This window comes from Lissotriton helveticus, chromosome 4_1 (assembly GCF_964261635.1).
Source record: "Lissotriton helveticus chromosome 4_1, aLisHel1.1, whole genome shotgun sequence".
NCBI lineage: Eukaryota > Metazoa > Chordata > Amphibia > Caudata > Salamandridae > Lissotriton > Lissotriton helveticus.
The window spans coordinates 869,156,963-869,184,759 of NC_136063.1; the positions used below are offsets into that span (position 1 = coordinate 869,156,963).

At 48.3% G+C, this 27,797-nt stretch overlaps 2 protein-coding genes across 2 annotated transcripts in view; both read right to left on the minus strand.

The window, feature by feature from the left end:
* CDH19 (cadherin 19) overlaps positions 1-27,797 on the minus strand; it is a 1,180,733-nt gene that overhangs the window by 561,190 nt on the left and 591,746 nt on the right. The gene's annotated exons all lie outside the window — the stretch shown is intronic.
* LOC144826835 (uncharacterized) lies at positions 13,747-21,563 on the minus strand. The gene is made up of 9 exons (XM_078685317.1): positions 21,556-21,563; positions 20,617-21,059; positions 20,071-20,372; positions 17,914-18,500; positions 16,767-17,082; positions 15,923-16,295; positions 15,019-15,282; positions 14,639-14,907; positions 13,747-13,815 (listed from the first exon to the last, which is right to left on the minus strand). Exons 1-9 carry the CDS (start codon positions 21,561-21,563, stop codon positions 13,756-13,758), a joined length of 2,622 nt encoding a protein of 873 aa, XP_078541443.1. The 3' UTR covers positions 13,747-13,755.

The following is a 27,797-nucleotide window of genomic DNA, read 5'->3' on the forward strand; positions in this document are numbered from 1 at the left end:
AACGGAGTGTGAGACAGGCTCCTTTACGCTTAAGGTGGATCAGAACTACATTATGAAGGGGGTCCTTATTTACAGACCACCTGGACCCCTTGTTTGCAAATTGGGAGGATATTGTGGTCCAAACCTCCCTCACCAGCTAACCTCCATCACCGGCTTAGCAGCACCGGCGGTGGGTTCAGAGGGGCTCTGTAACCAGATAGCCGAATGCTTTTCCAAAAAGGTGGAAAAAATATATTCCACCTTCCCGGAACAGGCAAGGAGCGGCGAGATTGGGATGGAAGATGGAGTATGTATGGAGGAAAGAGGAGGGCTGAGGGAATTCTCGATACCCCCCCGGAACAACTGATTATAATCTGTAGCAGCATTAAGTCTGGTTCTCCTAAGGACACAGCTCCGCCTACAAGGTTAAAGGGGAGTTTGGAATGCCTAGAGCCTTTTGTAAGGCACCTGGTGTCGACCTCCTTTGATACTTGCTGCGTCCCTGGCTGCTGGAAGGAAGCTGTAGTTCTGCCGCTCCCGGAGAAACTGCACCTTGGGTTAGAGCGCTTAGACAATCTACCCCCTATCTCCCTTTTGCCATATTTTGCCAAGGTGGCTGAAAAAGTAGCGAATGTACAATTAACGACGCACATGGAAGAACATGAGCTTCTGCACCCGACCCAGTCTGGCTTTCGAGCCAGATATTCGACCGAATCGGCTCTACTTTTTGCCACTGAGTCCATCCGACAATTTGTGGATGCGGGTCAAACGGCAGCTTTAATTTTGCTAGACCTAAGTACCACCTTTGACACTGTAGCCCACCACACCCTGGTACAATGCTTGCAGAAAGGTGCGGTGTTGGGCAAAGCTTTGGGCTGGTTAAAATCTTTTCTGTCAGGGCGGTGCTTTCAGGTGAGACATGGCGAATACTACTCCCGGGTCATCAAGCTGAGACAAGGAGTGCCGCAGGGATCGACCTTGAGCCCGACCCTGTTTAATATTTATGTTGCTCCTGTGGCGGGGACTGCGGAGAGGTTTGGGATCAGGGTCGTATCCTATGCGGACGACACACAGCTGGTGGTCTCCCTAACCCAGGCGCTGGAGTCGGCCGCCTTCAGCTTCAGGGCATGCATGCAAGAATTGGCTGCATGGATGGCGGATAACTGCCTGAGGCTGAACGGTGATAAGACGGAGGGGCTGGTGGTGGGGCGGGCCCCAACTGTGTGGTCGTCGGCATGGTGGCCTCACAACCTGGGGGTGCTGCCTACGCCATGTGCACAGGCAAAAAACCTGGGTGTTTGGCTAGATCCTAACCTTTCTTTTGACTACCAAACCAAGCGGGTGGCAGGGACGTGCTTCGGAATTCTGAAAGTCCTGCGTAAAACCTTGGACCTACTACCTACGGCTGCTAGGAAGACACTAATCCATGCACTAGTGACTTCTCGCCTAGATTACGGGAACATCTCGTATCTAGGCGCTCCAGCCAGATGCTTACTGCGTCTGCAGGGAGTGCAGAATGCAGCAGCCAGCCTCATTCTGAGACGCCCGAGAAGATCTTCCGCCAGGGCAGCACGGGCGGCACTTCATTGGCTCCCGACTAAAGAAAGAGTTGCCTTTAAAGCACTCTGTGTCTGCCATAACATTTTGCAGGGAAAGGCTCCTGCTTATCTAACTGACCTGGTGTCCCCGCACATTCCCTCACATCTGTTGAGGTCGGGTGGGGTTGGTCTGGTATGGGTGCCGGCCATAAAAAAGGCGAGGATCGGTGGCAGATCTTTTCGCCTATTGGCGGCTAAACTCTGGAATGCCCTCCCGATGGAGCTCCGGATGGAGAACCAAGAAAAAGTTTTAGGAAAAAACTAAAACCACATCTGTTTCCTCAAGGATAAGTCAGAGGGGTTCTGGACTGGCCACGGCTATTCTTACCGCAGCGCGGGGACACACTGGCATTAATGTAACCATGGCGCTTTACAAATGGACTTATTATTATTTATTATTTATTATTTATTATTTATTATTTATTATTTATTATTTATTATTTATTATTTATTATAGAAGGTGTTCTGAGTGGGAGTTTATCTTCCAACTGTCAACACACTATGAAATCCACTGAGTCGCTCATTCCAACAACACCTTTAAACAGTCTAGCATTCCTTCTTCCACCACCCCAACATTCTTATAAAACTTCAGTGCAGATACACTCCAGTATCACTAAGTCTAGGGGGAGGGTGTTATCGTGATGAACTCTGCCTGACCAAAGATCCTGCACTAAAGGCACACACTTGCAGATCTACTAGAAATTCCATGATAAGTAATAAAATCTGAACCTAAGTACCTAAATGTTTATCCACTAGGCCAAAAATGTTAAATTGTATAGGACGCCAAAAGGTTTACAATATATGCATCTCTCATTCAGTATTCTACTCAAATGCAGCAAACATGAGATATTAAAAAACACACAGCAACAGATTTATCGAACTTTCTGACCGCATGACACCTGGCTGAGCAGTGGCGGCTCCTCAAGGGAATCCTGCGGGCTGTGGGTGAGGCGGGGGAGGGGCAGGCTAGGGGGTAGTAAACTCTGGCATACGGCCGAACTGAGTTAAATGAATGAACAAATAAAACGAATTACATCGCGTGCGCCTCATCGCCATTTGGCATTGCAGTGCGCGCAATGTCATTCATTTTATTTATTTATTTACTTAATTCCATTCTGCCGTATGCCGGAATTTACTATCCCCTACCCTGCCCCTCCCCCCCCTGCCCCACATCCCTGCAGCAATCCATCCTGTGGCTGTGCTGGATGATTGGGAGAGGGCAGGGATGAGCCACATTTAATATTAGATGGTGAATTCTTGCCCTCTAATTGGCCTGGCAGGCAGGATAGTGTTTGTGCAGTAAGGGACAACTTCCTCAACAAAAACAATTCCTTGAGGATGTTTCCTCTTTCTACATGTGCTGCAGAATGAAGAAGAAAGAGGGGAAAAAAGAGGAGAAAGAAAAAATATTTCTCCTCACTACGGCTGCCATGGCAAGGCATAGCATTTTGACACATTCCCAAGTATACAACTGATGATAAGTCTGGGAATGCACCACAATCCATGGGTGTATGCGCCGGAACAACCATGCTCCACCCATGGAATGACTCCCTGGGGCAGAGTAATACAAGGCAGCGACTTGCGCTGCCTTGTATTACTCCAGAAATGTACCAAGAACCGCAGAGCCATGCTAGGTGACTTGACTGGTTTGTTAAATCTGACTTTAGTGTTGCACTGCCCATGCGTTACCTTGTGTGATGCAAGGATAACTCAACACTTTGCTAAATATGGTCCACAGTATGTAATCTGGTTAAATTATTATAAAATCAGGGCCACAACTTTTTAGTTTGCTTCTTGTCAGTGAGATCACATCAATATTTTTTTCCCAGCAGTCTGGATCTGTGTAAATCTGCTTCCTGCTCTAGTGTTCAGAAATTCTATAATATTGCAGACTTTCTAAATTGTGACTGGTGCTCACCAGTGTGCCATAAAAACTGTCTGACCAGAGCATGTGCTTTGTAGTTGTCTTGAATTTGTTAGAGGTACTGACGAACAAGTTCTAAAAAGGCTTTTTATCAGGATCACACATTTTTGTTGTTGTTCCCCAATCCATATTACTGAGATCCAGGGTTAAAACCACAGAAAAAGCAAACTTATAGGACACATGTTCCTGCTGCCCAGAAGACCTAGTCTTCCAAAAAGCTCTCACAAGAGGATTAAAGATATGCATGGATCAGTGGAGTATTGCATCACTAAACCGAATCCTGAAAGTCCACTCCATTAAATGGGAGCAGGCACTTGGATTTGGGGCACAGTATTGTACCAGTGAGACCCCATTGACTGCATAGGAGCCTGCATTGCTATTGTGTGAGCTTATACGAACATTTGGGTTATCCCCTTTTGCCATAGGTCCCTAAAGTTTTTTCGTTTGGCCGAAGTATGTCACCCTGAACTGAGACTTGATGAAACATTTGCGCTATGCCTTATGATCACTTCTAACTGCAGTTGGATGTCTGAGCATAACCTTACAGTAAACTAGGACCAGTGGGTGTCCCTGTTCTCACCATTGTCCATTCTACTGGACAATATTGACTGAGGGCTGCTGCTGATAGGAAAATATCATCAAAGAAAGAGGCAAATATTCACTCCTAACTGAAAGGTAGCAATTAATTCTCTGGCATCGGACAGCACCTAGAACATGTGAACCGTGAGGAACTAAAATCCATAATCCTTTTTGACTCAATCAGAAATGGCTTGAACGGAAACGAAGATTGGGCCACGTTGATATAAGTATTTCAAAACATTAAGACTCTTACTCCTGACTTTTTAATCAGTTTCTGGCAAAATCGCCCAACAAAAGGTGTTCACTAGTTCAGATCACCATTTCATTTATGTCTTTTAATTTTGTATATTTACACATTAATGAGAGTTCAAATAACGTGCCAGGCACTTCACCAGTATCACCCCTGCTCCACGAACCTTCACTTATTCACACCATTCCAATATGGCTGCCCCAGTACACATTGAGTGCATGATAGTCCTTCCTCTCTTTTTCCCGACCATGTGACTCATCAAAAATGGCGCCCTGTGTAGCCCTACTTGAATCAGTACTCTCTGAACACTCTCGAGTACCTGCTTTCACGCCAGGAACCTAACGGCACACGCTGCTGTCTCCTGATTCCAGCCATCACGCAACCCTAAGGTAAGCCCTAATCCCAGCCCATGCAATGCCCCTATCTGTCCAGTTTCCTCTTATTATTTTAAGAGACTTATCCGCTCACTTTCAGGAGCAAGCCCTATACCGAATCCGGTACGGCACTCAAACAATCCCCAACCTTGGATACAGAGCGTACTGAGGAGAGCGGCGGCCACCCTCTCCCTCCATTACCTCCAGAACGACCATTCATGTTGTTACCGCTACTTACAGAGGTATGCACTCCCATGCGCCGGTTCACTGCGGCTCACTTTCTTTCACAGCCACGCCCTGGATGATTCTTTTAATTTTAATTTTAATTTAATTTCCCTTTTCAGCTGTGACGATCTTATTCCGGCTATTTCGAATTCACAATCTCAATTTTTGATACTTCTGCCAACTGGTAAGCACATTATGGTTACGTCTCGCCACACTCACTGCGGCACCATCGTACGCCCGAAAAGGCATTCACATTGCTGCGGTCTCAATAACGCCTATTAGGCACATAGACTATCACCCTCGGTAACTCTCACCCGTGTGCCTGTTTACCACAATCCTTTTTTGCCGAGCCCAACACTTTCAATTAGTCATCACCACTCGTGCCTAGTCATCCCTACTTAAGATCCCTTTGCGACCTAAGCCAACGGGCCTTAGACACTTGACGCCTCCATTCGCTTCACACCACACATCCTGCGGAACATCCGACTCCACGCCGTTATTAGTCGCAATCAGTACCGTGTGTTCCAATCCCGGACTCCACACACCATTCATCCTTGCTTGCCTACGAATGTCTGAAAGAGAATTAGATGTGTTTATGCCTTAAACTCCCTGCCCTACTGTAACCTTTTTGTCAAATGTTTGTCATTGTTTCTTATAGGCCATATTTCTTCTTTTTTCTCCTTGTTTTTATCCTGACAGGCACAAACATGTTCTGAACCAGGCAAATGTTATTTTCTAGACCTGATGATGATCCCAGTTTACCATGAGCAAGGGATCGAAACGTCGACATTTCTAAATAGAACCACAAATGTCCTTTGTGCTTAACTGTTGTGGTATCTATTTTTGGTCAAAACGTGCTGTTATTTAAAACTGAATGCAGGTGGCCAAAGCTCAAAGTCTTTGCCTGTATTTCTGTTTTGGTTCGATTGTCTGTATTGTTACCCCATTCCCCCACACTTCCCGGTTCTTTAAAGGTATAGGCTTGTGCCTCACTATTTATGCTGTTCAAAGTATTTCTGACTTTATTTTCTCCATTGTAAAAATAAAACTCCATTGTCCGGCTGGACACTGGATGGCTAGAGTAACCCATTGTTGGTTATATTCTAATTATTTTGTGTACATTATTATTTGCTTAGGACCTTTGTTCCTTGAAATAGAATTGTTACCCATGGTCCTCGGCCATTATTTCGGGTCCCCCTTGTCTGTTTGAAAATAAGCACCTAGAACATAGAGTGGCACAAATCATTTATGCTAGTTGTATGAATTGTGAAGTTTAGCTCCAGCTACCATCGCCAGGGCGAAGTTCTCAGTACACTGCGCACTCTAGTGACTCTCAACATTGCCATCACCCCTCTCCCACTTAGCCCACATCCTCCTTTGAATGGAGTGGGACCCATCTCACCATAAAATGATGAGTAATGGTGTTTGCACATCTGCTGTCCACTGACCTGAGCCCCTTGTAACCTGACTTGGAGATGAAGCAAAGGAAATACATACCACTCATTGACTTGGTTGCAATATTATGATTCGAGAGAAGTTCATAGGATAGAGAACTGAACTTCGAAAGTTCCCACTACTTTGTCATACTATATCTGAATTATAAATCTTCTGGAGAAAGTAATGACTGCTTGTATTGTACTGTAATTGCATTTATATAGTTCTCAATACAACTGAGAAGGCACAAAATAATTCCCCAAATTTATCACTGGAGACAGAACAGTGTAAAGAGAGTACTGTTATCTCAGCCATGTGGTCCCCATAATGAGTGACACCAGCGATATATAGCAGTACCCATGAAGGAGACTACCAAATAACCACTATACAATTCTCAGAAGGAAGATCTGACAAAGAACCTTTACAATCACTATTTAATAATCCTATAAAATGCCTTGAAGTTAGTTTTATTCAAGTAATCAGATTATGATATCATCATGCTCATTGATTACTGCTGCATCAATGGAGCTGTTGTTTTAGAATTAAACTATTTACCTTTTGTTACATCCTTCCTTTTTTACAACATTAATGAGTGAAGGATCTCATTTGAATCCAACATTAACCATTATGAAAGAGGAATATGCCTCCCGGGATTGTTTTTTGCGCAGGATGGTGCCCCTTAGTGCACAAAAATAATCCTGCCTTCAACACATTCACCCTTGCACCATGATACAAGAGTGCTTGCATTGGCTCTAGGCTGCCGAAATGGTGCCAGCGCAGGAGGAAAGGACAGGAATGCATGGTATTGCTTAACTACGGCACATTCTTGCCCTTTCCCTGTCATGCAGTGCAGAAAGGTAACTTGCTTCTCTGCACTGCATGACATCATGACTATAAGTATTTAAGGCAATACGGCACATTCCTGTCCTTTATTCTGCGCATGCACCCTTTTGGCTGACTAGCGCCAATGTAGGCACCCTTACGACATAGTGCAAGGGTGCCTGCATTACTTGCAGGATTGTTTTTGTGCATAAAGGGGCACCTTCCTGCACAAAAACAATCCTGGGAGGCATATTTCTCTTTTTATGTGTGCTGCAGAATGCAGCACACGTAGAAAAAGAAGGAAATGAGGAGAAATAGAGATATTTCTCCTCGTTACGCCTCCCTTTGGAAGATGTAAGATTTTGGCACATTCCTAGGTATAATAGTTTTTGTAAATCCAGGAATGTGTCAAAAACCATGGGAGTTGCATGGGAACACCCACATAAAGGCTCTGGAATGCCTTACCGGGGCAGAGTAACACAAGGCAGTGATTTGCAATGTGTTGAATTACTCCAGATATTTGAAACCACTCAGAGTCACGCAAAGTGGTTAGCCCCACGTTTTGCCTTATGACTGATGTGATTTCAAACTGTAAGGGCACTGGGTCCCTGCCAACCAGGTTCCGAGCGCCAGAACTCTTTTACCAAAACTTTTCCACGAATGGCACAACTTCAGCCACCCCTTTAAGACCCTAGTAAATGATACCCTGGTACCTTGGGCATGGGTACTGAAGATGGTCCTCTGGGGCTGCATCAGTGATTTGTGCCACTCCGGGCCCCCTCACCAAGACTATGAACTCTCCCACTGCAGACTGTCTGTCTTGGTGAATGAAAATCTGAAGAGTCGACATGGCACACAGCCCTCTGTGTCATTCCTCTCATGCACTGCATAAGGTTTAGGTAAGCCACCCTTACTGCAGACCTTCATCCCTAAGGCAGGGTGCACTATATCCTATGTGTATGCCTATCTGCATAAGCTGATAGCCCCCTACAATGTACAGCCAATTCTGTCATGTTGTAAGTGAACAGGGAGGCCATAAAGAGTACATGGGCTGGATACTCGTCAACAGGAGTTTCCTAGCTCCATGATGGCTTCACTTTTTTCTAAGGTGTTTGGTACCAAACATCTTGTCTTAATAAATCCTCACTGATGACAGTGCTGGATTTATTAATACGTCCACACAGGAGATCCTTTTAGAGGGTCCCTTAAAGCCTAACCCAACACAAGTGGGTCTCTGGCCGGTTTTCACCAGCCTGCCACCACTAGACATGTTTATGACCTCATGGGGTGAGAGCCCTTGCTCTCAGAGGACAGAAACAATGCCTGCTCTGGACGAAGGTGTTTCACATCTCCTCCAGGATGGGATTGCCTTCCCGGTCAGGAAGCTTTACAGGCGATACCGTCTTTGAAATCCAACCCAGGAACCTCCAGATGGTGGAGGAGTCCAAGCCCCATTTCCTGCTGTTACTTGAGCAGGAGGGTCCCCCCTCAGCCTACACCACCCTTAAGGCATGGCTGGCGAGGTGAACCCCTCTCCTGAAATTCCACCATCTTGAAATGGTGAGAAACCTCCAATCAGGGCTAGGGTAGTGCCTCTTCCCACAAGAAGTAGTCACTAGAGGGTGTAGACAACCTAAAGTTAAGTAGCCCATTGGCTACTACCTGTCTTCCCTTGTAAAGCCCCTAAATACAGTATTGTGGTGGCTCCCCGAGACCTTGACTTCATTCGATGGACCTAAAGAAGACAAAAGAAGAAGACGTGCTGCTGATCCAAGAACTGAGCCCTGAGGCAGAAGAAACTGGAGCCAAACCCTGCTAACTGCGAAAGGACTTGACAACTGTGGTCTGCCGTCCCTACCTGAAATCTGTGCAGCCTGCAAGAGCCACTGATCCCTGCTCACCTTCGCCAATTGCCAGGGACCTCCCTCTGGACTGTGGTATTAGCCGCCAGCATGCCACTGGTAAAGACCGCCACAAAGTGAAGATCGGCGCGGCCCATGTCAACGTGATTCACCTCGTCAACTAAAAGTTGCAGCAGCCAAGGCTTGTTAGTCACCAGTCTGGAAAAGACCCCTTCAACGCATCCACCAGCCAGAGGGATCCTCATAGCACCTGCGACCGACACTGGAAACAACCCCGCTTCTGAGAGCTTTTACTCGCATTCTGGTGGCATCAACTGCGTGAAAACAGTAACTTGGGCACAACCAGCCCAACCGCAATGGACTGCCCTCCCCGCACCTGTAGCTGACAGCCGCCGGTGACATACAACTTCTGCATCCCCAGATCTACAGCACCTCCGACTCAGGTAATCGAGAACACCTCCAAAATTCTGATTCCCCTGAGTAGAACTTTCCCTGAACTCTGGCCGACCATTGTCCCCCAACAGTTAATGGCGGAGTGTTGCTTACATCGACCGCAACAGTAAAACGTGTTGCCAGTACTCCGCTATCTAACTCAATGCTCTTCTTCCTGCTGGCTGCGAAGGTGTCTGCCTGCCAGTATTGACTGTGTTTCTTCAAAACCTGTAAGCATTTTGTGTCCTGAACTGTATTTGGTTAAAAATCGACTTTCAAAGCATTAATTACCTGTTGAACGAAGTTCTTGGTTTCTAAAAATAATTATCAAGATACGATTTTATTTTTCCTAATTGGTCTCGGCTGTGTGTCTCATATTGCCTCTGTTGGTGGTAAAAAATGCTTAGCACTACCCCGTAATAGGCCTAGCTGCTAGCCCATACTACCACAAAAAGAGCAATGGAATTATCTGCTTTTACCTCTTCACACCTGTTGGGGATGCACTGGACTCTGCACAGGGTACTTCATTTTAATGCACTATATACACAGCCAGTGTCCTACAGTGTGGCGCCAAAAATCTGTTTAGGCGAAATTGCACCACACTGCATGGTGCAAGAGTTACACAAACAGCCTCATAAACAGGCCCCTGAATGTATTTTCAAATGGATATGTAAATTAGTGCAAGTGCTATTATATTCTGCACACGCTAGGGGCCAGATGTACGACCCTATTTTGCATGCGCAAACGGGTTTGCGACCCGTTTGCTCATGCAAAATGTGAAAGGGATATTTACAATTCCTAAACAGCGAGTCAAAATATATTTGCGACTCACTATTTAGGAATTGCGAGTCGCTATTAGGAAGGGGCGTTCCCTTCCTAATAGCGACCACAACCCCATGTAGGATTGTTTTGCAACCGCAATTGTGGTCGCTAAACACTTGCAAATTACCACCCTCTTCAAGAGGCTGGTAATGCACTCGTAAAAGTGAAGGGGGACCCCAGGGAACCCATTCTTCTTTGCAAATGCAGGGGGAAATATTTATTAGGGGCAGGCAGTGTCCCCGGGACCACTGCCTGCTGTTAAAAAATGAAACGAAAACGCTTCATTTTCATTTTTTTAAATGCATCCTGTTTTCCTTTAAGGGAAACGTGCTGCATTTTTTTTTTAAACCTGCTATATTTAACAGCAGTCCCAAACATGGAGGTCTGCTGATCCCAGCAGGCCATCATCCCTGGGAGGGCCAGCCATTCCCAATGGGGTCACAAATTGAGAGTGACTCATAAATATTCATGAGCCTCGCATTTTGCAATCCTATTGTGAATCGCTAACAGTGTCTGAGACACTGTTGTACATTCATTTTTGCGAGTCCCAATTTGGCGCAATTTGCGCCTCGCAAAAATGAATGGTCGTACATCTGACCCAAAAATCTAAATAAGTGAAATACGAGAAAAAATACCAAGCGCCAACGGTTTTCCAAGATATGGATACCCAGAATATGCTTCATTTCTTTTTTTTCTGCCGGCTATATAATAAACCACGCAGGGATTTTTTTCTACCACTTTTGCGGGTGTTGATTATTAGGAAATGCAGGCCAGCTTTATTTTACCTCCAGCTCCTTCTATCAGAATATATATGTGATATGATATACAGATTTATTTTCGTCGCAAAGCGATTAAGGAGGCTAGTAGGAAAATTATTGCCTTTATCATTTTGTACTGTATTGGATGTTTTAACATTGATTAAACAGATTATTATTACCTTTAAATAATTGTAATTTTTTTGGTATTACCTAGAGACACGGAGCACTTTAAAAATAATCTGTTTTAAAGGATGATGCATTTCAAATTACTTGATTTGGATGGCTATGTAGTATTCCATTATGTTTTTTTTTTAGACATACTGAGATCTTTTTTAAGTATTTTAGATATTGTTCTAGTTTTTTATGTGTAACTTTTATGGTCTGCCAAACTGAATAAAGTTTGACGATTGATTGATATGGAAGAGTGCAAAAGGTACTATTTAGTTGTGCACAAAGGCCTCTTAGGTCCACTTTTTTTAATGATATTGACATGGGGATTTCATAACCTATGTAAACATATTGTGAAACTGTAAATATACTTACTGGTTTTAAAAGTATGCATTAATACTATGCAAAAATTACATTTGTGTAGATGTGCATGCAAAAAAATAACTAATGGGTTGGCACGATAACAACATTATATAGTTTGTAATTTTCTTTTTTGTTGTTGTTAGAAATTGTGTTCTAGTTTGAAGCAGCGCGTCCCGGCGTCATTGCCAACGCTGATGCGACTTTGATAGACTTGTCAGACTTTACCATATCAGAATACATTTGAAAAGAAATTAAAAGCAAAGCTTTGCTGTTGCTGATGGCGATGTCGATGTACCTTGAGAATTTTAGTGAATATTTTATTCGGAGCTGGTTAAAAGTCGTGAGGGCCTCGGTTCACCATGTTCTGTACTAACTCTAATTCATTTTCGCTCTGCTTCCGTCTCCAAGTAGCTTAATGCATTGCAGATTGAAAAAGGGCAAGAATTGAAATCCATTAGGATGCACATTTTAAAAGTGCTTCTAATGTTAATCTTGCCACAGATTGGTTTGCCTTGCACACAAAGACCTCGCAGCCTGATATGGTGCAGAGAAGCTGTGTTCTGAAACTAATTTTTTTGTTCTTTACCAGGAGTGTGATAATGGGTTATCTGGGCTTAAATGCACACAGCTCCGTTAAGAGTCGCATTAATTTGTTTACTGTTTAAAGATCTCCAATTCTGAATATACAAATAGCCACAAGCTGGGCAAAAACATCACATAATCCCTGCAAATGTATGTACTGCTTGTAGTGCCCTAGAATCTGTTAGCATTCTAGTGCTAACTCTGTATTTACACGTAACACCCACCCACCACTGATGTCACTGGTCATGTGACACAGTACCAATAAAAGAGGCCAAGCGCACGTGCTCTGGGCCAGTTGCACCGAGTAAGCAGTGTGTCCTGCGTCCCAGTCATTTCCAGCATTAGGGCCTAGGGCCCGCCCTCTTACAATGGCGACGAGGGTAGCTGTGTCCACGCGTGCCACAGCTCTAAAAATAATCGAGGAAAAGGGGAAGAGAATGCTGCTCGCCTGAGAGCACCCCCTGCGAAGAAACGGGCCGGCCGCCGAGAGGCCCTTGGGGCGTGTGTCGAGCCCCAGGCCTGGAGAAGAAGGAGGAGGTGACCGGGAGCTCACCCCGCACCTCTCCAGCCTGCCGTGGCCCAGCCTGCCGTGGCGGTGCCCTGGAAAGACAAGCGGAGCCATCGCGGTGCCCACCCACGGGAGAACAGGCCCGTCGGCCGAAGGTGAGCCCAGACTGTAAAGCACCAAAAGCGGAGCCCACCCGCGATGATCACAACAGCGATAATGGCGGCCGCCTGCTAGCGCCGCCTAGGACTATACAAAGCGGAGCTCACCCGCTAAACACACTAACTGTGCCCTAAAAGTGCGAGCGGCGCTGGCTACTAGCCCCCGCAATTAAGACAAGGCTCGCGGAGCCCACCCGCGGCCTGCCTGCAGCGTCCCCCGCCGCGTGTGTGAAGTGCGGCAGCGGGGTGAAAAGAAAAACCTTAGCGCACAGCGCCCGCAGCGTGAGGCGAGCTGCCGAGCGCCCAAACAATCGAAGCGGAGCCTACCCGCAAAACAAGTGAACAGTGCCCACACTGTCCCGGAGGCGAGTGCCTGCCCCGCACGTTGGAGCCTAACCCCTAGCCCCCTACCCGCGAGCGAAGGAAATGAGGCTGCCGCGGGCAGGGAGCGAAGAACAGTGACGAGAATGCGGCAGGGAAATTAACTGCACAACAGCCATATCCAACCCATGGCCAAACAGAGAGACCTGTCCCCGGAGCCAAAACCCGGCCTGCCTCTACGCTGAGGCCGACGCTCACCCCACCCGCGCAGCGCACAGAGTGTTCAAAGCTGCTGCGGTGGGGAGAAGGAACTGGAAAAAAATTAAGTGTGCCGACCGTGGGCACTGAGAGAAACCCCCTCCTCCCCCGAGGCCCGGCTAGAGAAAAGCCTGCTGGGAAGGGTGGGGAAAAGCAGGAGAAGAGCCCCCCCCCCTACCATACTGAATGCATTTCGTGCTCGCAGAGCCAGGGGACACGGAAAACAACACAGAGACTCACTGGTTGAAGCGGAGTCCCCCTGTCATATTCGGGCTGCCTGTGAATGTCTCGGGGAGCGGCGTGCAGGAGGCTGTGAATGCCATAGAAACAACAAGCATTTACAATGCAATGGTTTTGCCTTTGTTAAAGTTAGAGCTATTGGCATTGCTCTTGACACTCTGAAGCTCCACTCTGAAGCTCCACTCTGCACTCTGAAGCTCCACTCTGCACTCTGAAGCTCCACTCTGCACTCTGAAGCTGCACTCTGCACTCTGAAGCTGCACTCTGAAGCTCCACTCTGCACTCTGAAGCTGCACTCTGAAGCTGCACTCTGAAGCTGCACTCTGAAGCTGCACTCTGAAGCTGCACTCTGAAGCTCCACTCTGAAGCTCCACTCTGAAGCTCCACTCTGAAGCTCCACTCTGCACTCTGAAGCTCCACTCTGCACTCTGAAGCTCCACTCTGCACTCTGAAGCTCCACTCTGCACTCTGAAGCTCCACTCTGCACTCTGAAGCTCCACTCTGCACTCTGAAGCTCCACTCTGAATCTGCACTCTGAAGCTCCACTCTGCACTCTGAAGCTCCACTCTGAAGCTCCACTCTGAAGCTCCACTCTGAAGCTCCACTCTGAAGCTCCACTCTGAAGCTCCACTCTGAAGCTCCACTCTGAAGCTCCACTCTGCACTCTGAAGCTCCACTCTGAAGCTCCACTCTGCACTCTGAAGCTCCACTCTGCACTCTGAAGCTCCACTCTGCACTCTGAAGCTCCACTCTGCACTCTGAAGCTCCACTCTGCACTCTGAAGCTCCACTCTGAATCTGCACTCTGAAGCTCCACTCTGCACTCTGAAGCTCCACTCTGAATCTGCACTCTGAAGCTCCACTCTGCACTCTGAAGCTCCACTCTGCACTCTGAAGCTCCACTCTGCACTCTGAAGCTCCACTCTGCACTCTGAAGCTCCACTCTGAAGCTCCACTCTGAAGCTCCACTCTGAAGCTCCACTCTGAAGCTCCACTCTGAAGCTCCACTCTGAAGCTCCACTCTGAAGCTCCACTCTGAAGCTCCACTCTGAAGCTCCACTCTGCACTCTGAAGCTCCACTCTGCACTCTGAAGCTCCACTCTGAAGCTCCACTCTGAAGCTCCACTCTGAAGCTCCACTCTGAAGCTCCACTCTGAAGCTCCACTCTGAAGCTCCACTCTGAAGCTCCACTCTGAAGCTCCACTCTGAAGCTCCACTCTGCACTCTGAAGCTCCACTCTGAAGCTCCACTCTGCACTCTGAAGCTCCACTCTGCACTCTGAAGCTCCACTCTGAATCTGCACTCTGAAGCTCCACTCTGCACTCTGAAGCTCCACTCTGAATCTGCACTCTGAATCTGCACTCTGAAGCTCCACTCTGAAGCTCCACTCTGAAGCTCCACTCTGAAGCTCCACTCTGAAGCTCCACTCTGAAGCTCCACTCTGAAGCTCCACTCTGCACTCTGAAGCTCCACTCTGAAGCTCCACTCTGCACTCTGAAGCTCCACTCTGAAGCTCCACTCTGCACTCTGAAGCTCCACTCTGCACTCTGAAGCTCCACTCTGAAGCTCCACTCTGCACTCTGAAGCTCCACTCTGAATCTGCACTCTGAAGCTCCACTCTGCACTCTGAAGCTCCACTCTGAATCTGCACTCTGAAGCTCCACTCTGCACTCTGAAGCTCCACTCTGAATCTGCACTCTGAAGCTCCACTCTGCACTCTGAAGCTCCACTCTGAATCTGCACTCTGATGCTCCACTCTGAATCTGCACTCTGAAGCTCCACTCTGCACTCTGAATCTGCACTCTGAAGCTCCACTCTGCACTCTGAATCTGCACTCTGCAGCTCCACTCTGAATCTGCACTCTGAAGCTCCACTCTGAAGCTCCACTTTGAAGCTCCACTCTGAAGCTCCACTCTGAAGCTCCACTCTGAAGCTCCACTCTGAAGCTCCACTCTGAAGCTCCACTCTGAAGCTCCACTCTGAAGCTCCACTCTGAAGCTCCACTCTGAAGCTCCACTCTGCACTCTGAATCTGCACTCTGAAGCTCCACTCTGCACTCTGAAGCTCCACTCTGCACTCTGAAGCTCCACTCTGAATCTGCACTCTGAAGCTCCACTCTGCACTCTGAAGCTCCACTCTGAATCTGCACTCTGAAGCTCCACTCTGAATCTGCACTCTGAAGCTCCACTCTGAAGCTCCACTCTGAATCTGCACTCTGAATCTGCACTCTGAAGCTCCACTCTGAAGCTCCACTCTGAAGCTCCACTCTGAAGCTCCACTCTGAAGCTCCACTCTGAAGCTCCACTCTGAAGCTCCACTCTGAAGCTCCACTCTGAAGCTCCACTCTGAAGCTCCACTCTGAAGCTCCACTCTGATGCTCCACTCTGATGCTCCACTCTGATGCTCCACTCTGATGCTCCACTCTGAAGCTCCACTCTGAAGCTCCACTCTGAAGCTCCACTCTGAAGCTCCACTCTGAAGCTCCACTCTGCACTCTGAAGCTCCACTCTGAAGCTCCACTCTGCACTCTGAAGCTCCACTCTGAATCTGCACTCTGAAGCTCCACTCTGCACTCTGAAGCTCCACTCTGAATCTGCACTCTGAAGCTCCACTCTGCACTCTGAAGCTCCACTCTGAATCTGCACTCTGAAGCTCCACTCTGCACTCTGAAGCTCCACTCTGAATCTGCACTCTGAAGCTCCACTCTGAATCTGCACTCTGATGCTCCACTCTGAATCTGCACTCTGAAGCTCCACTCTGCACTCTGAATCTGCACTCTGCAGCTCCACTCTGAATCTGCACTCTGAATCTGCACTCTGAAGCTCCACTCTGCACTCTGAATCTGCACTCTGCAGCTCCACTCTGAATCTGCACTCTGAATCTGCACTCTGAAGCTCCACTCTGAAGCTCCACTCTGAAGCTCCACTCTGAAGCTCCACTCTGAAGCTCCACTCTGAAGCTCCACTCTGAAGCTCCACTCTGAAGCTCCACTCTGCACTCTGAATCTGCACTCTGAAGCTCCACTCTGCACTCTGAAGCTCCACTCTGCACTCTGAAGCTCCACTCTGCACTCTGAAGCTCCACTCTGAATCTGCACTCTGAAGCTCCACTCTGCACTCTGAAGCTCCACTCTGCACTCTGAAGCTCCACTCTGAATCTGCACTCTGAAGCTCCACTCTGCACTCTGAAGCTCCACTCTGAAGCTCCACTCTGAATCTGCACTCTGAAGCTCCACTCTGAAGCTCCACTCTGAAGCTCCACTCTGAAGCTCCACTCTGAAGCTCCACTCTGAAGCTCCACTCTGAAGCTCCACTCTGAAGCTCCACTCTGAAGCTCCACTCTGAAGCTCCACTCTGAAGCTCCACTCTGCACTCTGAATCTGCACTCTGAAGCTCCACTCTGCACTCTGAAGCTCCACTCTGCACTCTGAAGCTCCACTCTGAATCTGCACTCTGAAGCTCCACTCTGCACTCTGAAGCTCCACTCTGCACTCTGAAGCTCCACTCTGAATCTGCACTCTGAAGCTCCACTCTGCACTCTGAAGCTCCACTCTGCACTCTGAAGCTCCACTCTGCACTCTGAAGCTCCACTCTGCACTCTGAAGCTCCACTCTGAATCTGCACTCTGAAGCTCCACTCTGCACTCTGAAGCTCCACTCTGCACTCTGAAGCTCCACTCTGAAGCTCCACTCTGAATCTGCACTCTGAAGCTCCACTCTGAAGCTCCACTCTGAAGCTCCACTCTGAAGCTCCACTCTGAAGCTCCACTCTGAAGCTCCACTCTGAAGCTCCACTCTGAAGCTCCACTCTGAAGCTCCACTCTGAAGCTCCACTCTGAAGCTCCACTCTGATGCTCCACTCTGATGCTCCACTCTGATGCTCCACTCTGAAGCTCCACTCTGAAGCTCCACTCTGATGCTCCACTCTGAAGCTCCACTCTGAAGCTCCACTCTGCACTCTGAAGCTCCACTCTGAAGCTCCACTCTGCACTCTGAAGCTCCACTCTGCACTCTGAAGCTCCACTCTGAATCTGCACTCTGAAGCTCCACTCTGCACTCTGAAGCTCCACTCTGAATCTGCACTCTGAAGCTCCACTCTGCACTCTGAAGCTCCACTCTGAATCTGCACTCTGATGCTCCACTCTGAATCTGCACTCTGAAGCTCCACTCTGCACTCTGAATCTGCACTCTGCAGCTCCACTCTGAATCTGCAGCTCCACTCTGAATCTGCAGCTCCACTCTGCACTCTGAAGCTCCACTCTGAAGCTCCACTCTGCACTCTGAAGCTCCACTCTGAATCTGCACTCTGAAGCTCCACTCTGCACTCTGAAGCTCCACTCTGAATCTGCACTCTGAAGCTCCACTCTGCACTCTGAAGCTCCACTCTGAATCTGCACTCTGAAGCTCCACTCTGCACTCTGAAGCTCCACTCTGAATCTGCACTCTGAAGCTCCACTCTGCACTCTGAAGCTCCACTCTGAATCTGCACTCTGATGCTCCACTCTGAATCTGCACTCTGAAGCTCCACTCTGCACTCTGAATCTGCACTCTGCAGCTCCACTCTGAATCTGCAGCTCCACTCTGAATCTGCAGCTCCACTCTGCACTCTGAAGCTCCACTCTGAATCTCCACTCTGAATCTGCACTCTGAAGCTCCACTCTGAATCTGCACTCTGAAGCTCCACTCTGAATCTGCACTCTGAAGCTCCACTCTGAATCTGCACTCTGAAGCTCCACTCTGAATCTGCACTCTGAAGCTCCACTCTGAATCTGCACTCTGAAGCTCCACTCTGAATCTGCACTCTGAAGCTCCACTCTGAATCTGCACTCTGAAGCTCCACTCTGCACTCTGAAGCTCCACTCTGCACTCTGAAGCTCCACTCTGAATCTGCACTCTGAAGCTCCACTCTGCACTCTGAAGCTCCACTCTGAATCTGCACTCTGAAGCTCCACTCTGAAGCTCCACTCTGAAGCTCCACTCTGAAGCTCCACTCTGAAGCTCCACTCTGAAGCTCCACTCTGAAGCTCCACTCTGAAGCTCCACTCTGAAGCTCCACTCTGAAGCTCCACTCTGAAGCTCCACTCTGCACTCTGAAGCTCCACTCTGAAGCTCCACTCTGCACTCTGAAGCTCCACTCTGCACTCTGAAGCTCCACTCTGAAGCTCCACTCTGCACTCTGAAGCTCCACTCTGCACTCTGAAGCTCCACTCTGCACTCTGAAGCTCCACTCTGAAGCTCCACTCTGCACTCTGAAGCTCCACTCTGAATCTGCACTCTGAAGCTCCACTCTGCACTCTGAAGCTCCACTCTGAATCTGCACTCTGAAGCTCCACTCTGAAGCTCCACTCTGAAGCTCCACTCTGCACTCTGAAGCTCCACTCTGAATCTGCACTCTGAAGCTCCACTCTGCACTCTGAAGCTCCACTCTGAATCTGCACTCTGAAGCTCCACTCTGCACTCTGAAGCTCCACTCTGAAGCTCCACTCTGAAGCTCCACTCTGAAGCTCCACTCTGAAGCTCCACTCTGAAGCTCCACTCTGAAGCTCCACTCTGAAGCTCCACTCTGAAGCTCCACTCTGAAGCTCCACTCTGAAGCTCCACTCTCCACTCTGAAGCTCCACTCTGAAGCTCCACTCTGAAGCTCCACTCTGAAGCTCCACTCTGAAGCTCCACTCTGAAGCTCCACTCTGAAGCTCCACTCTGCACTCTGAAGCTCCACTCTGAAGCTCCACTCTGCACTCTGAAGCTCCACTCTGCACTCTGAAGCTCCACTCTGAAGCTCCACTCTGCACTCTGAAGCTCCACTCTGAATCTGCACTCTGAAGCTCCACTCTGCACTCTGAAGCTCCACTCTGAATCTGCACTCTGAAGCTCCACTCTGCACTCTGAAGCTCCACTCTGAAGCTGCACTCTGAAGCTCCACTCTGAAGCTCCACTCTGAAGCTCCACTCTGAAGCTCCACTCTCCACTCTGAAGCTCCACTCTGAAGCTCCACTCTGCACTCTGAAGCTCCACTCTGAAGCTCCACTCTGAAGCTCCACTCTGAAGCTCCACTCTGAAGCTCCACTCTGAAGCTCCACTCTGAAGCTCCACTCTGAAGCTCCACTCTGCACTCTGAAGCTCCACTCTGAAGCTCCACTCTGCACTCTGAAGCTCCACTCTGCACTCTGAAGCTCCACTCTGAAGCTCCACTCTGCACTCTGAAGCTCCACTCTGCACTCTGAAGCTCCACTCTGCACTCTGAAGCTCCACTCTGAAGCTCCACTCTGCACTCTGAAGCTCCACTCTGAATCTGCACTCTGAAGCTCCACTCTGCACTCTGAAGCTCCACTCTGAATCTGCACTCTGAAGCTCCACTCTGAAGCTCCACTCTGCACTCTGAAGCTCCACTCTGAATCTGCACTCTGAAGCTCCACTCTGCACTCTGAAGCTCCACTCTGAATCTGCACTCTGAAGCTCCACTCTGCACTCTGAAGCTCCACTCTGAAGCTCCACTCTGAAGCTCCACTCTGAAGCTCCACTCTGAAGCTCCACTCTGAAGCTCCACTCTGAAGCTCCACTCTGAAGCTCCACTCTGAAGCTCCACTCTCCACTCTGAAGCTCCACTCTGAAGCTCCACTCTCCACTCTGAAGCTCCACTCTGAAGCTCCACTCTGAAGCTCCACTCTGAAGCTCCACTCTGAAGCTCCACTCTGAAGCTCCACTCTGAAGCTCCACTCTGCACTCTGAAGCTCCACTCTGAAGCTCCACTCTGCACTCTGAAGCTCCACTCTGCACTCTGAAGCTCCACTCTGCACTCTGAAGCTCCACTCTGCACTCTGAAGCTCCACTCTGCACTCTGAAGCTCCACTCTGAAGCTCCACTCTGCACTCTGAAGCTCCACTCTGAATCTGCACTCTGAAGCTCCACTCTGCACTCTGAAGCTCCACTCTGAATCTGCACTCTGAAGCTCCACTCTGCACTCTGAAGCTCCACTCTGAAGCTGCACTCTGAAGCTCCACTCTGAAGCTCCACTCTGAAGCTCCACTCTGAAGCTCCACTCTGAAGCTCCACTCTGAAGCTCCACTCTCCACTCTGAAGCTCCACTCTGAATCTGCACTCTGAAGCTCCACTCTGCACTCTGAAGCTCCACTCTGAATCTGCACTCTGAAGCTCCACTCTGCACTCTGAAGCTCCACTCTGAAGCTGCACTCTGAAGCTCCACTCTGAAGCTCCACTCTGAAGCTCCACTCTGAAGCTCCACTCTGAAGCTCCACTCTGAAGCTCCACTCTCCACTCTGAAGCTCCACTCTGAAGCTCCACTCTGAAGCTCCACTCTGAAGCTCCACTCTGAAGCTCCACTCTGAAGCTCCACTCTGAAGCTCCACTCTGAAGCTCCACTCTGCACTCTGAAGCTCCACTGAAGCTACACACCGCGCAGGGCAGCTCTGGATGCTGATGCGAGAGGCCAGCTGGGAGGCGCGCTGCTCGTCTTCCTGCTCGTGCTGACTCGGAGAGAAAACTTGTTTTCATTGGGAGAGCGGCCTTCAAAGACCCGGTCACTGCGCCTCTCCGAGTGTTTAGCTTGGGATAAAATGGGCGCAGTGTTGTGGTGATGACAGTAGAGCAAGGGAGGTGCCGGCAATGCCGGAACAGACTCGGGGGCGTTCCCGGCGTCGCGTGACGTCGGCAAAAGGCAAAGAATGTCAGGAACGCCCCCGTGTCTGGTCCGGCATTGACGGACAGGCCCCTCGTCCAATGGCAAGGCTCCGTTTACGGAGCCAGCCAATCAATGACGAGGGCCGACCCAAAGCACCCTACAGTTCTCAACAGGATTTCGCCTGCGCGAAAAGCTGCGCAGAGCGCAGCTTTCGCTAGGCAAAACCTAAAAACGGCCGAGAACTGCCAGAACTCAACCCTACACTGCCATCTAGTGGCCAAAAGCGGAATCATCCTCCCACAATGAAAGACAATGACAGCTAAATTAAATGCCACAGGCGAGACAAGCCTGGGACAAGCAAAATGAACACAGCCTGCAGCCACAGCAAAGGAAGACAGTCCGTGAAACTACAAGACCTACACTTAAGGCACTGGGAGGAAACGGCGCAGGAACGCGCCGGAAGCACAAGAACACAACAGAACTTAAGAATCGCGCCTGAAGCACCAGAAGCGCGCCAGGAGTGCAGCGACTCCTCACAAGATATCCAAGAGAACGCACGACAAGTGCGCCCACGCGAAGAAGTTCACAAGAATCGCAACCAGCACCAAACAGAAGAAGATCCATGGAGTGGTGACGTAACCCTCCAGAAGCGAACACCCAAGAAGCATCTACGCCACACCAGAAGAGAAGACAGCGATGCCTGGTGGCCACAGGTCATCGCTGCAACAGAATGGCGAAAGTAGGAACACCCCACACGAACCAACGATGGTTCTGGAACCCAGCACCAGGATGTGCGAAAGCGCATGACGCAAATGCGCAGCAGTGCGGATAGCACTAGCCCAAAGCAGCAAGTCACAAGAGAAGACATGAAGAGCGCACCCAGATGCGCACCAAAGCAACTCAACGGCAATGAAAAGAAAATCGTTGCGCTGACAACCGGCAGCATTGAAGATTCAACACAGAAGCAACCTGACCGCTCAGCTTGGTCACAAAGCACGAAGTCGACCAGTCAGATGGTCGCACCAAGAAGCCTACCTGCCGGATATCGGCAGAAGGGACCAGCACAAGGTCCAAGAAGCTCTGCACCACAAATCCTACCTGCCAGACCTCGGCAGAAAGGACCAGCACGAGGTCCAAGAAGCTCAGCACCACAAATCCTACCTGCCAGACCTCGGCAGAAGGGACCAGCACGACGTCCAAGAAGTTCAGACAAGGCACGGTCCGACGACCTAGACCCACGAACTTCAACCACACAAATTAACGAAAGCAACAGGAAGAAGATGTGAAGGTCGCGACGCTAACCCTGGGAAGTGAGTATCAAGAAGATAGTGTCCTAGGACTAGGACAAGACCAGGAAGACACGTGCAGAGTGCGCGCGCTGCATGGGGAAGCCTGGCCAGAAAAGATGAAGAAAAGGGGAACAGGGTACGTTGCGAAAAGAGGAGAAGAGAAGAAGAAAGATCGGAGCGGCACGCCGCCACCGAAGATAGGAAGAAAAGAGAAGTCAGAGTGACACCCCGTCACTTCAAGAAGAAAGAAGAAAGAACAGAGTGGCCACTGCCACTAAGAAGAAAAGAAGGAAGAAGTAATCAGAGTGGCACGACTGTCAGGTTAAGAAGAAGGAAGAAAGAACAGAGTGGCCACCGCCACTAAGAAAAGAAGAAAGGTGACAGGCACTGGAACACCGGAGTGCAATGGAGAACAAGCATGGTAAGAGCACCGGCAGAGCAGAACAAAGACAACCACCTACGAGTCATCCATCCACATGGCGAACGCAGAAGAGAGCAAGATAGACTGTTGGCGACATCTACCTCTGGGGTTGAGCGGAAGATCGAATGACGAGAGTGCTCACACATCTAGCTGATGAACTGACTACTCCACACCGACCCGTGGCAACCCAAGAAGCAGAGGCCTCAAGGAACTCTGGTGGCAGCAAGTCCCACACGGGAGACAGATCTACAGAAGCACGTCTGCAGGATCCAAGAGGATGAAAGCCTCGAGAGCAATGAAGAGAGTCGACAACTCAACCTTCAGGTGGAACTAGGACACGACGGTGAGGCTCGTGGAGCGCCCTGCTCACGGCCCGAAGGCTATGGTAGAGCAACACGACCGAAAACACCAGTCCAGTGGAAACCTGGCAAAGAGGTCCTCCCGGATATCTTGTGGCAGAAGAAAACCGGCGAGAGGGGCATCCTCGTGAGAGGGATGGTTGCACCTACTCTATTCACCTGCCAAGAGTCAACACTAAAGCCTGCCCGGAAACATCACAAAGCTCGAAGAGAGAACAAAACCAGAAGACTGTTGACAACCATGTCATCCATCTATCTCTCATCACCTACAGAGCGAAGCAAAGGAAGAGCTGAGAACACCGGACAGACAGCACCGACAAAGAGTGAACCCACCGAACAACTGCGAACCGTGCCACTGAGAACTGTTGGTCCTGAACGCAAGAACTATACTGCCTGCGGCTTGCAAGCAGCCAAAGAGACTCATTTTGAAAGCGCAAGTCCAATGTTATTTTCTGTGTTTTCCTTCCCCCACAGGTTTTGGACTTCTTCAGTTTGGTTTAATTTTTAACCAATTTGGGAAGGGATGTAGTGCCCTAGAATCTGTTAGCATTCTAGTGCTAACTCTGTATTTACACGTAACACCCACCCACCACTGATGTCACTGGTCATGTGACACAGTACCAATAAAAGAGGCCGAGCGCACGTGCTCTGGGCCAGTTGCACCGAGTAAGCAGTGTGTCCTGCGTCCCAGTCATTTCCAGCATGAGGGCCTAGGGCCCGCCCTCTTACACTGCTGACACCTGCTGTGATCTAGAGTTCATCTGTTTAAATCCCCTCAAGGACAGCCAGTGGCGTACCAAGGGGGGAGGGGGCGGTCCGCCCCGAGCGGCACGAGTTATGGGGGGTGTGACCTCTAGCCTCCCTGTTCTTTCATGTGGCTGCCGCAGGCAGCCAACTCAAAAACTGCCAGCACCACCCCCCCACTCTTTCCCGCAGCCCTTGGGCGGCAAAAGCAGTGAGTGCCAGGGCCGGAACAAGGGCTAGCTACGCCACTGAGGACAGCTCGACGTGCGAGGTGCCTACCATTATAGTGATAACTAGTTACAACTGACATATGTTGTACTTGACCTCCCACGAACTTGGGTCGGGATCGAGGCACCGACGGAGAGGGCGGGGTCTCCTAATACCTGAGTTTGTACCAGGTGAGGTGAGGCCAATACCTCACACGGGACAGGAGTGAAACTCACCCTTCCTACATGGAGGTATTTTGTATTTTCACAGTGTGTACAATTTTGATTTTATTCTCACTAATTGCAGTAGCTTGGAATTTGATAGGGTCCTAAAGAAAGCCAGGGCAAAAAGCCCAATCTGGCTGAAACTAGTAGACCGAAATCAGCGGCATATTTGTTGGAAGCCGCCCTGCATTCTTTTAATAGGTTTGAAAGCAAAGTCTAATAAAATTATTTGTTTTGCCTCCATATCCTTTTTAAAACTTCACTTGTTTTGCACTGCATTTTTGTCATCATTTGGCCTTTGTATATGGTATCGTAAGCGTATCAGGTACATGTTATTGACCTATTGGTTTTCTGCTCTCTGTATGATAGGCTTAGTTCACAGAGTCACCTCCTGGGCTAATGGGGTACTGTGACAGGGAAGCTTGAATTCCAGATGATGACACTGGCCATGAAGGGCAGTTGATGGAAATCCAACAGCCACTTCCCTAGGTTACAAAGGGTTCATTCAATTGAACAGACTTTATTAACTTAACACATTTGTCAGAAAGCTGCATGATCAGTAGTTGCATTTCCTCTTTTATCTTAGTTTTGTTATTCCCTTATGACCACCAGATTCCTTTGTGTTTTTGTAATATCAAGGTTTTGGGGATTGAATCTGTTTTGGGTCAGTAAATATGTTCCCTTGGATCCTTGTTCCCAAGTGGAAATGAGTTAAATATGTTGTACTTCACAACAGCAGATGTGTCTCTGTGGGCCCTCATCCTGATTTGGTTAGTGTGGTATTCCCAGGGGTTATATTGACCATGCCAATTCTGATTGTGTGGGTGTTCATTATCAGATTTTTGTTATTTAAAAACTGGTAAAAACACATGAGCTTCCAAGGACATTTGCTACAGCTGGTGTTTATTGTCTTCTGTAAATTCCCCGCAAATGGGAATGTGCATGCTATAAAGGACCCGGGTCAGATTTACTAGGCACTTGATGCAAGGCAAAGCAAGCCCTTAACTGGGATTTATTAAGACACACAAAGACACCTTACATGGCTATATCTGGTTTAGTAAACCCAAGGTAATGCAAGCAGCCCATTTTACTTCCTTCTATTACCTTGCAGCAATGAATTGTTCCATGGGTTGAGTGTGGGTGTTTCCACGCCTCCATCCAATGTTTTTGGCATATTTCCAGATTTACAAAGGGTTGTATACATGAGAATATATCAAAATACTTCTCCTCCCTGTCCCAGGTGTATTGAGAAGAAATATCCTTATTTATCCTTGTCACTTCCTTTGTTTTGTGTGATGCATTAGGCACCACATGTGGAAAAAGGGCGATGAATGTAAGCATAGTGTTAGTGCAGGAAGGTGCCCTTTTCGGCAAAAAATAACTCCTGCCGGCAACAGAGGCACCGTGGCAATATGGTGCAAGGGTGTCAGTGTTGGCACTAGGCCGCACACAATGCGCCAGTGCAAGAAGGCAGCAGAAATGCACCATATCTTTGGAAATATTTTGCATTTCTGATGTCTACTTTTCTTGCAACAAAGCAAATTGACTGGCTGCACTGCATTGTGCGAAATGTTAGTAAATCTGCCTCTGGTACTCCCAGTCTGCATGTTATTCCCCATTCCATGGATTTTACTTGCAATACTCTGTTTTGAGGTGGAGATTGTGGCCAGTGGAGGACGTTTATTCCCGAGCCAGTATTTTTTTTCTTGAAAACCAAGCTACTCATAATGGGGTCCATTATAAGCGATTTCAATAATTGCTATTAGAATCAAGTTTCAACCTGTGCCTAATTTTTTTCCTAATCTCGGTATAATTGAGTAAATTAGATTGCCTATTAATTTAGCACAGTTTCCAAGATTGTTAACTCAATGAAATTAGAATTAAGTTTGAATACACAATTTTTTTTTGTCATTCTGTGACTATGATTGGTTAGCCTGGGTAGACTTTTTTTTAATTAAACACTACTAAAAAGCCACTTATTTAATTTGATAATTACAAAAAGGGATACAATATCATCAATGTTGTATGTGGAATATATGTGGAGGTATTTATCAGGTGCAAACCTAGATGCAGACCAATATATTTCTGTACATTGTGTGCAAAACAAAATGTTATGATCGTTATGTGGGCATTTATGTAGCTTTAATTGGTGCCGCATGTGCAGTGGCATCGGGGCACAGAGGCATGGCGGGCCCACCGAACCCTGATTATTTCTATAGTTTGTAATTCAAACAGCAAGCAGGGGGGCCATTTCCTTCCTCATATTAGGGCCCTTGACATACCAGTAAAGCCACTGTGTGCGGGAGGTACAGCTCTTTGTAGTGAAGGGGTTTTGGTTCTATTCTGAACTGTGGAGGGTTAGAAGCCATTCTCATGGCGATGTGGTTCGAAATCCTGGGTGCATAGATTGCAACTTACAGTGGCCACAAACTTCCAGTAGCCACAGTACTGCTTCTTGTAAGTCAAAGGAAAAATGGGGTAAAAAAGGAACAATTTTGCTGGTTAAAATTACATTTCAGTGGGCTGTGACCATGAACTGGGTCTGCAAAGCATTGCTTGGCTCATACTGTAAGCAGACAGAAATCAGTTGCAAAGTAAAAAGTACCAACGTTACACAACTTCTGGGTGGCAATTGCGGATTTGTCCTTGAATGTTCTATCCTATCTCATTGTACTCTGTCTTCATTATGTCTTGGATGGGTTCAACTAGCATGAGGCAAAGAACTGCCATGATCACACCACAAAACCAAGCAAATGACGTAATGGACTGCGCACAAATCAGCTACTACATGGCCGCTGGTCATCTCAATCTAGGACCAGTGAACACAGCATCTTTAGCAGGTATATTGTGTGGTTCAGGTCATGCTCTCATAATTGACCTATGTCTGCTGTATGCATCACCTCTAAACTCTTTGTGATATTTACTAAGACGCTGCAGGCTCACTAAACGTGGTGACTGATCCTGAATGTGGGAGCCATCTTGGAACAGTAATGTCCCAATGTATCTCATCAGCTGTACTGTAATGATAATGCTTTTTGGTTCTCATGTTGTCCATAAGAGAAGCTCTTTAATGAGTGTATAATTTTATTGAAGGTAAGGCTCAAAGAACGCCATGAATATAAACATCATTATGGAGACATGTGTCACTATGGTTACGTTTGCTTTGGCCACAGTGTTGCAGGTTTTAGTACTACATTGTTTTAAAGTAACAGAAATGTTTTGCATTGTGCTGATTCTACTGTTAACACGACTAAAGCAGT

Excerpts from the sequence above, each read along its gene's own strand:
- LOC144826835 (XM_078685317.1), bottom strand. Across the intron at positions 14,908-15,018 it reads CTTCAGAGTGGAGCTTCAGA|AGTGGAGCTTCAGAGTGGAG; the intron begins GTGCAGATTCAG and ends TTCAGAGTGCAG. Across the intron at positions 13,816-14,638 it reads CTTCAGAGTGGAGCTTCAGA|AGTGTCAAGAGCAATGCCAA; the intron begins GTGGAGCTTCAG and ends GTGGAGCTTCAG.